This window comes from Impatiens glandulifera, chromosome 3 (genome assembly GCF_907164915.1).
Source record: "Impatiens glandulifera chromosome 3, dImpGla2.1, whole genome shotgun sequence".
NCBI lineage: Eukaryota > Viridiplantae > Streptophyta > Magnoliopsida > Ericales > Balsaminaceae > Impatiens > Impatiens glandulifera.
The window spans coordinates 5606755-5622620 of record NC_061864.1 but is presented as its reverse complement, the minus strand read 5'-3'; the positions used below and the strand labels follow the sequence as shown (position 1 = coordinate 5622620).

General features: G+C 36.4%; 1 protein-coding gene across 1 annotated transcript; it reads left to right on the top strand.

Annotated features, from left to right (window-relative positions):
- The first annotated feature begins 13969 nt into the window (after positions 1-13969).
- Positions 13970-15486, top strand: LOC124929009 (putative ETHYLENE INSENSITIVE 3-like 4 protein). Its single transcript, XM_047469263.1, has one exon. It carries the CDS (start codon positions 14032-14034, stop codon positions 15484-15486), a length of 1455 nt encoding a protein of 484 aa, XP_047325219.1. The 5' UTR covers positions 13970-14031.
- Positions 15487-15866: the final 380 nt, after the last annotated feature.

Here is a 15866-nt window from a genome sequence, read left to right as displayed (position 1 = left end):
TCGGCTTAGTTGTCGTCGCCTTGTTGGGAAATGATTTTGAGCCCTTGTCGCTACTCACCATATCGATCGAGACCTGCAAAATATAAGGAAAGAAAAAACAAGAACTTGTAGCATGCATGGAGACCTCCCACAAGGCCACAAGGGAAAAAAACTACACCCTCAAACAACATAAAAAACATTCAAAATTATGCATTTATAATCAAGTGTTTGCAAAATAGAAAAACTTTTAATGGGTGGTCCATTATTTAACTCATGCAACATAATACTTTAAATTTAAATGTGCATGCAATGACCTAACAAAATAAAGACAAAGAAAGCAAGCAAGAAAATGTGTTTTTGGATGGATGTTCTTGTATATTAAAAATAAAATAAAAATCATTCAATCACAACGACAAAATATTACAGGAAAAGAAAAGAAAAAAAAAAGAACTCAATAAATTATCGAGCTCATAAATTCTTGAAAAAACAATTAACTCCCGACAGATTTTATCAACTTTCCTAAACGAGTCTCAAAAAACGTCATATACATAATAGTATTATGAATGATACACATCAGATGACTATAATTATTAAAAATTCGACAATTTCTCTCTAACCATATAGTTCACCAGAAAATAATTGGGATGGTAACCCAAATATGTAGTCGTATCATATCTTGCGCATCAATCCAAACTTCTCAACAGCTACACAAAGACTCAGGTATAACCAATGAATCACAATAATACTCCACAAAACACTTCAAATACATCGACAATGCAAAAGTAAGTGAATTGTCGATTTAACATTTTTGTGACACATACAAAAATGACTAGCAATAATATAATTTTTTTTTATGCAAATATCACCCGTAAGAACTTCATCGTGAACAACGCTTCATCCAAAAAATGAGATATTTGATAAATTTTTGACTCCCAAAGTTTTTCATAACAAAAATTATATGGAATCATCTTAGTTAACAAACGTGTAGCAATGCCCCACATGAAAATTATTCATATCTTGACAACACATAATGTTTTTTAGTTTTAGTTTTTATTTATTTTCTTTTAATATCATTTTCTTGTTATTGTGTTCATACGGTTTTATCATTTTTAATATACATGATTTTTTTTTTTTAAAAAAAGAAGAAATAATAGATAGAAAGAATGATTTTTTTTTTTAAAGTGACGAGAGATAAAATATTTAGATTATAAGTTTAAATGCTAAGAATTATAGGTAAAAAAAATTGAGTTTAAATGTAAAATATGTTTAATTATAATTTTTGCATAAATTTATTATGCAAACTATCACAGCTATGCTTAATTATAATTTTTGCATAAGTTTATTATGCAAACGTTACATTTAAATACCAAATTAAAATTCAGATTCAATTATTCAACCTTGCCTTCTGAAGAGTCTATGATTGGATATTTTAAATTCTTTCTTTCCTTAGAGTGGCCTACATTCTGAATTAAAAAAAAAATAAGAAAAGAGTATGAAAAAGACTATTGATATAATGACTAATGATGCTAAAGTCGAGCGCAGGGAAGGGGAGCTAGCAGGGGACCGGCTGAAGTTAATTATTTTGGCTAATTACTTGAGCAACCCCTCCTAACCCGAACTCTATCTAACCTAAATTCCACCTTGACCCAAACTTAATCCTAACTAAATTATTTTATTCAAATTTATATTTTGAGTAGGCAGTGCAAAATTCCGGGTTTCGGGGACCAATCTGGAACCGAATCGAACCGGACCCGAATTTGCCTCGAAAATTTAGGTTCTTAAATTATCCGAAATATCGGTTTAGAACCGATGGGTACTCGACCTGAACTGACCCTATTTTTAATTTTAGTTTTTTAACTAATTTTAACTTATTAATATACTTTAGTTTTAAACTTAATTTTGTTATATTTAGATAACAAAATTTTAATATTTAAAAATATTTTATATTATTCAATGTAAAAAAAGTCATGTTTAATAAGTTTTAAACTTATCATTTAATAAAAAAGAAATTATAAAATATTATATAAAATAAAATAAAATAAAACAAATATATATATATATATATATATATATATATATTAAAAAAACCGGAACCCATGACGTCAAGCATCCTCTCTCTCCTGTATCTCTTCTTCCAATCATCCTTAGAACCGAAGTTCCGAGCCGAAATTACCCGGAAACCGAAAATTAAATTAATTATCCGAACCGAACATTGGGTTCATTCGGGTACCCGACCCGACGGGTAACATTGCCATGCCTAATTATTTATTTTGAGTTTGGATTAAAGTTTTGGTTAACCTCGTCTTAAGCCGGTCCTCCCATTCCCACCAGCTTGGAGCTTCAATTGATCTCCACCATTCCACTCATCCTGGACCTCACCTCCAATTGCAATAGTAGCCGGGTTCCACCATGCATGTCGAACCATTAGTAGAGGAGGCCGGCATCGGGGACCGGGGTGAAAGTATATATATGATTCGTACATTGGGAGGGTTATATTCCTGCAAACGCGACAAGAATGTTTAATAATAATATTATTTACTTTTATTAGTGATTCTAAAGTTAGTTTAAATATAATTAATTATAAGAAATGAAATTTTTACCCTCCATCAATCGTATTCATATGGTGGCTGAGTAACATTAATTTAATACTTGAAGATCATAGTTTGGATGAACAATTTCTCTTTAGGAAAATTTTGTCAAACAAGTTTAAAGAAAAATCGTCAAATGGGAAGGCTAGAAAACTTGAATACACGAGTCAAACAATTTGAGTTTATCATTTGATAATCAAATGTTTCAATCGCGGCGTTAGGTAAAGGCTGTCAGACTTCAATAAAAATAATTTGAGTCAAGGTTGATTTGAGAATCGCTCAAAATACCTGATCGAATATTTTCATATTTACTGTATAATAACTCTGGTGTACGTAGATAATAATGTTTTTATTTTATTTTAATAAAATAGGATTGATCGGTCGTTATCGAGGCCATTGTCTTTCATCGAGGTGATTTCGAGATAATTGTATTATATTGAATTTATATTTTCAAGGCACACTATACGTTATATAATTAAAATTGAAAAGGTTTTTTTTTTACTATTAATATACTCCTTTGCTAATTGATAGTTTATTAAATTATTTCATAGAATAGCATTATTGTTTTTTTTTTAAACAGCTAAAAATTATAAGTGATGTCAACATTAACTTTTTCTTCTAACTGGACTCCAAATAAATTACACTTAGAGTTTTTTGAATGAGTGTTATTTGAATAACTTAAAGAAAAAAATAATGATAGTTAATAATTTTGAGGGTCGATAATTATTTTTAATAAAAAAATTAATAATTATTAATATATATATATATATATATAAATAAAATAAATAATAATAATTTAAAATAAATAATATTTTAATTAATGAATCGAAATAATTTATAAATGAGAAAAGTGAAATAATATTTAATTTTAAAAATATTATTAAAATAAACTTAAACCTAACAAAAAAAAAATAAATAAAAAATAATAAAAAATAAAAAATGAGGGATGATACAAGAAGCGACTATGGGGAACGAAATGGGGAGCGAAGCCACCTGGCATGCCAGGTAGGTCAAATAATAATTAATTTTATTTTCTTTTTCCACGTAGGATAATACCACTCAATTCAAACTACTCTCATTTACTCTCAACCATTCTCTTTCTTTAATCTCGAAACGCTCAAAATTCTCTAAACAACCCTCTCTTCAAAAACTCACTCCGATTTCTGATCAACAACTATTTCTTCAATCTTCAATCTATCTCCGCTAAAAATCACTCTCATTTCTGATTAACAACCCTCTCTTCAATCTTCATTCTATCTCCGCTAAAACTCACTACCATTTCCGCTCAAACCCACTCTCAAATCCGTTTAAACCCTAACCTAAGTATCCGCTCAAACTCTAACCCTAAATATCTGCTCAAATAGAATCCGCTTAAACAATGACAGAGAAGAACAAAAACACTTTAGGTAAAATGAAAAAGCCAGATAGAGATGCAATGTTAACTTCAGATAGAGATGAAAGATAAGTTATCATTGTTGCACTATTTTCATTTACTGTGTCCCCTGTTCATTGTGGATCTATTGCAGCGTTAATTGTCTCCTCTTGTTTATGTAGGTTTATTTTTTTAGGGAAATGATATAGGGAACGAAATGGAGAGCGAAGCCACCTGGCATGCCACAGAGGAAAGAGAAAAAAATTACATCTTGTTAGGATCTAGGTCGCCGCTGGTGGACCGGGGGTTGGACCGGTTAGCGGTTCTCACTCGTAGGGTGGTGGTTAATCCGGTTAGAGATTAACACCGGGGTTTCAATACTACACAACCTGTCACAAACCCTTGAACTAGGTTCAAGCGCGGAAGAGGTTTGCTTTCAGGTTGAAGCGACACACTTGTATGATAGGCGGAATCGGTTTCGGATGATGGAGATTTGAAGAATGGTGGGTCGGTTTCGGTAATCTGGATATTCGGTATGATTAGTATAGAATCGGTTTGGAGCGGTATGGTTAAGTTAGTCGGTTATATAATGAAGCCAGCAGAAAGTAAATAACACAACAGATTTTATGGATGTTCGGAGATAAAACTCCTACGTCACCCCTTCCTCTCGAAACCGCGAGAAGGATATTCACTAAGGAATACAAGTACAATCCGATCGAGACTTATTTTCTGCTCGATAACACTCTTACAATTTACACCGAAATTGTAGAACACACTTTAACTTTCAACACTTAGGCTTTCTTAGAATACCACACTGTTATCACTTGTAGTAAATGCTCTCAACGCTTCACTTGTCTAGCTTAATGTCCCGCATTTACTCTTCTGCAACTGCCTCCTTTTATAGGTGAAATATGCCAACGGTCATATTTCAAAGCCTTGAATCTGATTGGCTGATCAGAAGTGCAGTGATTCAGTGTCTCAGACCTGCGGTCGTCTCAGACCTGCCGGTCTGTTCTTTCGGTTTGTAAGACAGACCTGCTGGGTTTGTCTTTTACTCAATGTAGGCACTGTTTGTTTGGACAGTTGTCTGTACTTTGAAGATTTCCTTTCTGGCTTATCCCGAAGTAGAAGGATCCGGTAGTACTGTTTTCTGCAGTCTACAGTCTTTCCTCAGACTTACATGGATATGGAAGTATTCAGTCTGTTTCTTTGGTATCATTCTCAACAGATACCCGAAATGTCTTCTTGTACTGGTCGGCCGCTTGACTTGGCCGAATGTCTTTTGGTAGTGAAGTAACCGGATTTCTTCCGGTTATTCTTGTCTTGTGGATGATCGGCTGTTTGATGGTTCCGGTTTTGAGCTTTGGCCGATTCTTCCTTTGTGCGGTCATGTTCCGAATACTCTTGATCGGTTTGGTAGCTTGACCGGTTAGGTTTCTTCAGTCGGTTCTCTTGTTCATCCGGTCCGGTTCCTTGTTCCTGCATGGAAAGTTTATTTAAGTTAGGTTTATTCGAACCGGTCTAAATTTATCTAACAATTTCTCCCTTTTTGATTATTTTATTTAAAATTATCAAAATCATGTAAGTTTGCAACCGTAGGCCGGTTGTTTTGTTTGGCCGGTTTTTGAAAAAGACTTAGAAAATTTTCAAAAATTTTGAGGGAAGTTTTGGAAGAGTCTTTATCTTTTATCTAACAATTTCTCCCTTTTTGATTATTTTATTTAAAATTATCAAAACTAAGTAGAAATGCAAAATAAGGCCGGATTCAAAAATAATTTTATATATATATTATTAGAAGACCGGAAAAGACAAAGCATAATACAAAGGCAAATAGGAAAAGGAAGGATAGTCCCTATTCAGAATCTGTGAAATCATAGGCACTCTTCTTTTTCGTCGGTTGCGGTTGCCTGGTCTGTTGGGAGGATCGTTGTCTTTTCGATCGGGACCGCAGCTGTTCTTCGACTTCGTCCTCGACTTGGTCGTCTTGCTGCGAAGTACCCGTAGTGACCGGTTCGGAGATTTCATTGAGCATCTCGACTATCCGAACTTTCTTAGGAGCCACCCTCTTTCTTTTTGTCGGTTCTGAAGCGGAGGCGGCCGCCTTCTTCTTCTTCTCGTTTGCCTTTGCAAATTCGGCCAGGTTCCGTTTTTGCTCTTCCAATCGTGCGGCATCCTCCGCAGCCTGACTGGCCACTTTCTCGGCATACCCTGGGTATAATGCCTCGGCTCTTCTTATTCTTTCGGCTTCCAAATCTGCTTCGGTCAGTTGAGACGATCGCGGCGCCCCTTTATTCTTGCTAGCTTCGGCGTCCAGCGCATCCTGGACCCTTTTAGCCACTAGAGCATCAACCTCTATGGCCGCGACATCTGCGTTCTCCTTAGCCTTTAGAATTTCGGCCATCTGTTCGGTAAGTGCCTTTACTTCGGTCACGAGATCTTCATTTTTCTTTTCCAGTACCGAGACCCGGTCGATTGTCGCGTCCACCCGTTCGAAATCCTTCTTTAAGTTGGAGGTCACATCCTCCAGAGTGGCGGTTCGCTGAGCACATTTTTCGCGCTCACCGGCCTCTTCCCACAGACCGGTGCTGAGTTCTGCGAGACGTGCTTGATGTTGATCCAGAAGCTGCTTTGTCACGTCTGTGAACTTCAGGGCCGAATCAAATATGTTGTTGCATCTATCCTTGAACGGTTGAAACTTGGACACGTCGTGTTCTTGAACGCGGTCATCGATCCGCTCTGATAAGGATGCGTCAAGCTGCTGAAGTCGGTCCTCAACCCGCTCCGAAACTGATGCTTCAAACTTTTGAAGTCGGTCATCAATCCATTCTTTAGGAGGGACTGAAGCGGTGACTTCCGGTGGTGGAGGAGACGTTGATTGCTCGGTGGGGTCAGGATCGGCTCTTTCATCGAGATTTAACGGTGCATCCTCTTCATTTGGAGGTTCTAATTGTGCCGCATCCTCTAAGTTCGGTACCCCAACTTCTAAGTTTGGAACCTCAACTCCTAAGTTTGGAACCTCAACTCCCAATGTCGGTGTCGGTTCCTCAGCTTCCAATATCGGTTCCTCATCCTCCCTTGGAGGTGTTTGACAGTTAATTGGAAATTCTTCGATTACCGGAGCAGTACAGACCGGTACTTGCTTTTGGTTGCATATTGCTTCCAGCCGCTCTATTTCTTGACATATCTCCAGTTTGCCTTTTGCAAGCTTTGCTAACACCCGCGGCGCTATGGTACACACCGATCCGCCCTCGGCATACTCTTCCTTAATTTTCCTGATGCGCCTTCTTAGTTTCCGAAGATGGCTTCTCGGTATCAGGAGACAAGTTCGGCATTGTACCTCCTGAATTGTGTTGGATTTTGTGAGGCATAAGATCATGTCCTCTACCTCCTCCAATCTGTCGATGCAATCCTGTTGCAGGAAGGCCGGTAGGATGTCTTTATATTTTGTGTTGAAGCGGTGCTCATGCCACTCCAAATATAGGTCTATAACGTCCTCGTCTCGCTTGTTTATGCCCTGAAAGATTTTCTGGGCTGAGCAATTGTTAGGATCTAGGTCGCCGCTGGTGGACCGGGGGTTGGACCGGTTAGCGGTTCTCACTCGTAGGGTGGTGGTTAATCCGGTTAGAGATTAACACCGGGGTTTCAATACTACACAACCTGTCACAAACCCTTGAACTATGTTCAAGCGCGGAAGAGGTTTGCTTTCAGGTTGAAGCGGCACACTTGTATGATAGGCGGAATCGGTTTCGGATGATGGAGATTTGAAGAATGGTGGGTCGGTTTCGGTAATCTGGATATTCGGTATGATTAGTATAGAATCGGTTTGGAGCGGTATGGTTAAGTTAGTCGGTTATATAATTAAGCCAGTAGAAAGTAAATAACACAACAGATTTTATGGATGTTCGGAGATAAAACTCCTACGTCACCCCTTCCTCTCGAAACCGCGAGAAGGATATTCACTAAGGAATACAAGTACAATCCGATCGAGACTTATTTTCTGCTCGATAACACTCTTACAATTTACACCGAAATTGTAGAACACACTTTAACTTTCAACACTTAGGCTTTCTTAGAATACCACACTGTTATCACTTGTAGTAAATGCTCTCAACGCTTCACTTGTCTGGCTTGATGTCCCGCATTTACTCTTCTGCAACTGCCTCCTTTTATAGGTGAAATATGCCAACGGTCATATTTCAAAGCCTTGAATCTGATTGGCTGATCAGAAGTGCAGTGATTCAGTGTCTCAGACCTGCGGTCGTCTCAGACCTGCGGTCGTCTCAGACCTGCCGGTCTGTTCTTTCGGTTTGTAAGACAGACCTGCTGGGTTTGTCTTTTACTCAATGTAGACACTATTTGTTTGGACAGTTGTCTGTACTTTGAAGATTTCCTTTCTGGCTTATCCCGAAGTAGAAGGATCCGGTAGTACTGTTTTCTGCAGTCTACAGTCTTTCCTCAGACTTGCATGGATATGGAAGTATTCAGTCTGTTTCTTTGGTATCATTCTCAACAGATACCCGAAATGTCTTCTTGTACTGGTCGGCCACTTGACTTGGCCGAATGTCTTTTGGTAGTGAAGTAACCGGATTTCTTCCGGTTATTCTTGTCTTGTGGATGATCGGCTGTTTGATGGTTCCGGTTTTGAGCTTTGGCCGATTCTTCCTTTGTGCGGTCATGTTCCGAATACTCTTGATCGGTTTGGTAGCTTGACCGGTTAAGTTTCTTCAGTCGGTTCTCTTGTTCATCCGGTCCGGTTCCTTGTTCCTGCATGGAAAGTTTATTTAAGTTAGGTTTATTCGAACCGGTCTAAATTTATCTAACACATCTCCTCTCTAGCAAACCCTCAGATCATTTCCCGCTCATCAAACAAAACCCTCCTTATTCTTCTTCTTCCATTTTTTTCACCCTCGGCACGCTGTTTATCATCTTCTCCTTCCATTATTTAGATTCGTCTTCATCCGCGTCGTCTAGCTTCTTCTCCTTACATTTTTAGATTCGTCTTCATCTGCGTCGTTTAACTTCTTACTGTTCTTGCGTCTTCATCCTCGTCGTCCTTCCGTTCTTTAGTTTCGTCTTCATCCTCGTTGTTTTCTCCTTGCGTTTTGTTTAGATTCGTCTTCGTCACTGTCCGACTGTCCGATTAGCTTATCCTTCTAATGGTATATCTTCTCTGCTATCATAGCTTACTTTTTTGTTCATTTTATTGTTCATCTGTGTGTTTCTTGGATTCACGTTTTTCTGTTGTTATGTGATTGTTATGTGTAGGAACCAATATGTAGCTAGAACCTGTATAAAATTGTTAATATTTTTGTTATTTTCAAGAACCTGTATAAAACTGTTAATATTTTTGTTGGCTTGTGTTGTCCTCTGTTTTGTTTTATGTTGTCACGTGTCTTAATCTATGATGTCCCGTGTCTTAAACTATGTTGTCCCGTGTAAATATTGAAGTTGCTCTAAATATTAATATTCTGATGTCATTTGTGTTATTGTAATATGTTGTTATGTGTTTTAAACTATATTTTTTTTTCGTTTTAATGCGTTTTATCCAATATGTCTTCCTGCATTTTATTAAATATGTTGTCATGTATTACTGTAATATGTTGTTCATGTGTTGTCATGTATTCTTTGTGCTGATTTCTCTTTTTTGTCTTATGTAGCCCTATGGATGAACCATCATCACCATGTACCGAAGACAAAATTCCCAATGTTGGGATGTCGTTCATTTATGAAAATAACCTACCAACAATTGGGGACATAAATAGGTATATATTTTTGTTGTTTATGTAGTTAGACTGTTAATTGTTCAACAACTAACATCCAAATCCCATCATGTTAGAGGTTCAACAACTTGCATCCAAATCTCAAGTTAATTGTTCTGCTTTAGATGAAGTGATGAAAGATATATGAAAGAAAAGTTCAAGATATCTCCAAATTGTACGACGGATTCTGAACCAACTAAAAAAGTTATCCACTTGCCCGTCAAGGTAAGAGCTCGAGGGCGACCACCCACAAAACGGAAACAGTCTGCCATTGAGAAAGCAATGAAGAAACTAGTTCCTAGAAATAAGGTTAGTGTCAACAATTATTTCGTCTTATGTCCAATACCATGTTGTCCCGTGTATTACATCATGTTGTCCCATGTATTACACTATGTTGTCCTATGTATTACACTATCTTGTCCTATGTATTACATTATTTTGTCCTATCTTTTACACTATGTTTTAATACTCCGTTTGTTATTTTGTTTTAGGATACTACCGCTACAAGTAATCCTTCTCTAATATCAACGCAAGAGAAATGGAATCAACACTTCACCGCCCATCCAGTCTCGACTCAACTATCATTTACTTCATTGTTGTCGGGTCAATTACATCATGTATCTGATTATATGTTTTCCAAAGATAATTCATGTGGGGACAACATCAGAAGATAATTTTGCTTATCTTGATATGTTTCCCAAAGATAACTTTGTTTTGGATTTACTTTCTTGAATTTGATGAATTCATCATTAGTTGAGTAGTGGATTCTTTCTTTCTTACTTTATTTTTTGCTTCTTTCAGCAAAATATGTCCAGAATCATCATGTATGTATTCATTCAGCATTTAACTACTACTTTTAATCATAATAATAATAAAACTGAACTCCGATAGGACTCTTACTGCCTCTGTCCGTGCCTGACTCAAGAGCACAATAACGACAACAACTAGGATCATCAATTTTGACAAACCATTCTTAAGAGTTCAGCTAACAATACTATTCAATTATAAATATAAACCATTACATTGAATTGAATTAAGCACACAGATAGATAATATAATAATAGTTTTGGATTGAAGAGAAAAATGGTAAACAACTAACAATACTATTCAAAAAGTAAATGTTTTAATTATATTAACATAAAACCATTACATTACTGTTTCCGATAATTTGGTTTTGTACAACTTTCTGGTCTTGTATTTTAAGTTCATCCGATAAATGTTAGAATCGGATTGTAGAATCCTCGATAGGTATTGGATTCGTAGACAATGAATATTCTTGCTCGCATTTGCTCGGGTTATGCCACAAGTCCACTTAGGATCTCCCTTGTATGTCTCCATGTACAGCATACAGAATACTCCACAATCCTTATAGTTCCCTACGTCTTGCCAGGTCATTTTCAATAGCCTCGCAACGCATTTCAGACAACATAGGACAACATAGTTTAATGTAAGATAAGGGACAACAAAGTGTAAGACACTATACAACACAGTACAAAACACAGTACAATAGCGTATTAAACACAAGGCAATAGACTTACAAGTTCAGCCCATTCAAGGTCTCCAAGCATTAATCCAAACTCCGTCAGTTCCTTTAGTAATATAGTATTATAGTCCTTTTGTGACAAATTTGTTGCACCCTGTTGAAGAACTTTTATGTTAGACAAGAAAAAAAGTATTATATAAAGACCTAATGTTCATGTGTAGTACTCACACTATGAATGGTTGAGAAAAAAACTCGGCTTCGAGGTGCTCCTGGCTTTGTAGTGTGTTTGACACAGATATTCATTTCATGAGCCCAGGCATTAGTACTATTTTTCTGAATTGTCTTTAGGGTGCCGCGTTTGAGGGGTCAGAGCGAGTAACCTTCCTGTTATTCCTGTTATATACCACCCCACTAAATCTTCTGCAAAATAATAAAGAAGACATTAGTATTGTAATCAACATAGGACAACATAACTAAAAACACATGACAACATAACTAAAAACACATGACAACATAGTCTAACACACAAGACAACATAGTCTAACACACAAGACAACACAATATTAACAATTTAAGCTTAATATTTATCAACTGTCTTTCTTCTTGTCTTATTTCATAACAGCTGCTTGATTGTTTAAACTGAAGAATACAAAGTGAGGTTGATAATATATTGGCTGTGAGTTTTTCTTACTTTTTCATAACTCTATTATCTTCTCCATTTCCTAATACCACTCACCTAAATTTCAAAGATTTAATCATATACCTCTGCTTCATAAACAAAGAGTTAATCATTTCCTAATACCTCTGTTCATAAACAAAAAGTTAATCATTTCCCTAATACCTCTGCTTAATAAACAAAGAGTTAATCATTTCCTAATACATATGCTTCATAAAATGATATAGATATATCGACAGTTAATCATATACCAGAAAATAAAGAACTGATTCAATTAAGATTAAACAAGAGGAGACAATTAACGCTGCAATAGATCCACAATGAACAGGGGACACAATAAATGAAAATAGTGCAACAATGATAACTTACCTTTCATCTCTATCTGAAGTTAACACTGCATCTCTATCTGGCTTTTTCATTTTACCTAAAGTGTTTTTGTTCTTCTCTGTCATTGTTTAAGCGGATTCTATTTGAGCAGATATTTAGGGTTAGTGTTTGAGCGGATACTTAGGTTAGGGTTTAAACGGATTTGAGAGTGGGTTTGAGCGGAAATGGTAGTGAGTTTTAGCGGAGATAGAATGAAGATTGAAGAGAGGGTTGTTAATCAGAAATGAGAGTGATTTTTAGCGGAGATAGATTGAAGATTGAAGAAATGGTTGTTGATCAGAAATCGGAGTGAGTTTTTGAAGAGAGGGTTGTTTAGAGAATTTTGAGCGTTTCGAGATTGAAGAAAGAGAATGGTTGAGAGTAAATGAGAGTAGTTTGAATTGAGTGGTATTATCCTACGTGGAAAAAGAAAATAAAATTAATTATTATTTGACCTACCTGGCATGCCAGGTGGCTTCGCTCTCCATTTCGTTCCCTATATCATTTCCCTAAAAAAATAAACCTACATAAACAAGAGGAGACAATTAACGCTGCAATAGATCCACAATGAACAGGGGACACAGTAAATGAAAATAGTGCAACAATGATAACTTATCTTTCATCTCTATCTGAAGTTAACATTGCATCTCTATCTGGCTTTTTCATTTTACCTAAAGTGTTTTTGTTCTTCTCTGTCATTGTTTAAGCGGATTCTATTTGAGCAGATATTTAGGGTTAGAGTTTGAGCGGATACTTAGGTTAGGGTTTAAACGGATTTGAGAGTGGGTTTGAGCGGAAATGGTAGTGAGTTTTAGCGGAGATAGAATGAAGATTGAAGAGAGGGTTGTTAATCAGAAATGAGAGTGATTTTTAGCGGAGATAGATTGAAGATTGAAGAAATAGTTGTTGATCAGAAATCGGAGTGAGTTTTTGAAGAGAGGGTTGTTTAGAGAATTTTGAGCGTTTCGAGATTAAAGAAAGAGAATGGTTGAGAGTAAATGAGAGTAGTTTGAATTGAGTGGTATTATCCTACGTGGAAAAAGAAAATAAAATTAATTATTATTTGACCTACCTGGCATGCTTCGCTCCCCATTTCGTTCCCCATAATCGCTTCTTGTATCATCCCTCTTTTGAATATTTCTAAGAATAGAAACAAAAAAATTAATTATTATTATTTGCGTCCCACCTCACTGCTTTGGAATTCGTTACCCTTTTACTTTTGTCAACATTTAATATTTATTATACAATTAAAAATATATAACTTTGTAGAGAAGTTTTCATTTATCATTAACTTACATTTTAACTCATAGTTTAAAGGATAATAAACTATAATTAAGAGATTAAAATCATTTAATCTTTTAAATTAAAAAAAACTACATTAATAATAAACTAGCCCCAATTTTTCATGTGCTTAATAGTTATATAAATCATGTGCTTAATAGTTATAATTGAGATTATATATATACTTTTAAGTACAAATTATACACATTATATATATTTAAAATCTCAGCTGAAATGAGTTCATTTGTAATGAAAGTTAAATTTAAAAAAAATATATATGTAAAAGATGTTTGATGTGAAGATAAATAATAAATAATAAATATTTAATAAAAAATAAAATAAAATTTGTTTTATTATCTAGATTCTAGAAGATAGATAATAGAAAATAATAAAATTTGTATCTCCACCGCTTTATACATAAATATAAATAATGTATTGAAATAGATGGACTAGGTACATATCCTCTTACTTACGCCCAACATTTCTCTGTCTTCATCTATATAGCAACTAGCATTAAACAAACAAACATGGTACTAATTCGCGACGAAGCTCCAGACGGAGATATCAGTGAAAATGAAATCATTCAAGATGAAGATGAAGAAGACGAAGAAGACGAAGATGATGACGATGACGATGACGATGGGCTCAACTACGACGACCTCAAGCAGCGCATGCAGAAGGATCGGTGCCGGCTTCAGAAGATGGAGGACGACCGGGAAAGGATCCGTGTTCACGGCGGCCCCAAACCGACTCACGATCTCTGGCAACAGAGATCTCGCCGCAAGAAGTTCGGTAGGGCACAAAACACTATCCTCAAGTATATGACCAAGATTATGGAAGTCTGCAAGGGGAAAGGATTCGTCTACGGAATCGTGCCGGAGAAGGGGAAGCCGATGACGGGATCCTCTGATAGCCTACGCCAATGGTGGAAGGAGACGGTAAGATTCGACCTAAACGCCCCCGCTGCCATTTCCGACTTCTTACCGATCATCGATCTAATCGACAGTTCAAACGATCCGATTTCCTGCATCCATTTGCTTCATGAATTGCAGGACACGACATTAGGTTCGTTGATTTCAGCCCTAATGCAACATTGTTACCCTCCCCAGAGGAGGTATCCTTTAGACAAGGGGTTATCGCCACCATGGTGGCCCAATGGGCTTGAAATATGGTGGGGAGAACAAGGGAATATAGCCCATAAACAAGGCCCACCACCTTACAAGAAGCCACACGATTTGAAAAAGGCATGGAAAGTGTCTGTTTTGGCTGCAATCATAAAGCACATGTGCCCTGGTTTCAATAGAATGAGGAATTTGGTTGTCCAATCCAAGTGTTTGCAAGGTAAGATGACTGCATCAGAGTCTTCCACTTGGTCAAGAGTAGTTAACCAAGAAGAAAGCATTTTGAATTATATAAAGGGTCTCAACATCTCTTCTTCTTCTTCTACTTCACCGACAGAAATTATCCAATTGGGTGGTGGTGGTGGTGGTGACAAAAGGAAGAGTGTTTTTGACCAGATTTCAACGGAGGCCACCACTTATGCATGCCAAAACTCGGAATGTTCGCTAAGCACAGGAGGCGGGTTCAGTTTTGGTGACAAGAACTTGAGGAGAGAACATGAGTCTGTTTGTGATCACCGAGGTCAAAGGGTAGATGATGAAATCGAAAACGTGCAATCCCAATTGGGAGGTGATATTGATATCAATAATACTAATATGAATGTGGTATCGAGTTGGGTGGGAGATGGGGAATTGTGGGAGGATTTGTTTGATGGAGTAAGAGTGGATGATCTTCTCGGAATAATGGGACAAAATGATCAATATCATGTTCAAGAAGGGCATCCGGAGCAGCAGCAGCAGCAGCAGCAGCCATTAGAGCTTATGATACAAGAATTAGATCATCATCATCATCAAGAGGTAGAAAGTTCAATCTGGAACGTCGACGACCAATATGGTGATTTCACTTTTGTGATTCCAAGTTAATTAATCGAATGTGTTGTTTTGCTTGTATTAATTTCTGTTTGTTTTCTCATCTAATTTCTATAAACAACTTATATATAGTTGTACTCTCAACTTATATTACAGGGTTTGTTTTACTCTTTAATTAGTAAAAAGACTTCAAAATTAATAATCAATAATCTAAGAAATCTCATCCGAACACTGCCTGCTAGATCATCAACAACCATTCTAGGGTTACATCATCTTTTTTAGATATGAAATAGTTTTATGGGATTCAGCCAAGCGCTAATTGCTGCTTTAATTAATACAAGGTTAGATTTTAAAAAATTAAAACTTTTTTTTTTTTGATCATCTAAAATATATTTGATTTTTATTTTGGTTGATATATAGTAATGAAATGAGTG

Bases quoted from the DNA above. Each gene is read 5' to 3' on its own strand.
- LOC124929009 (XM_047469263.1), top strand. From the start codon at position 14,032: ATGGTACTAATTCGCGACGAAGCTCCAGACGGAGATATCAGTGAAAAT.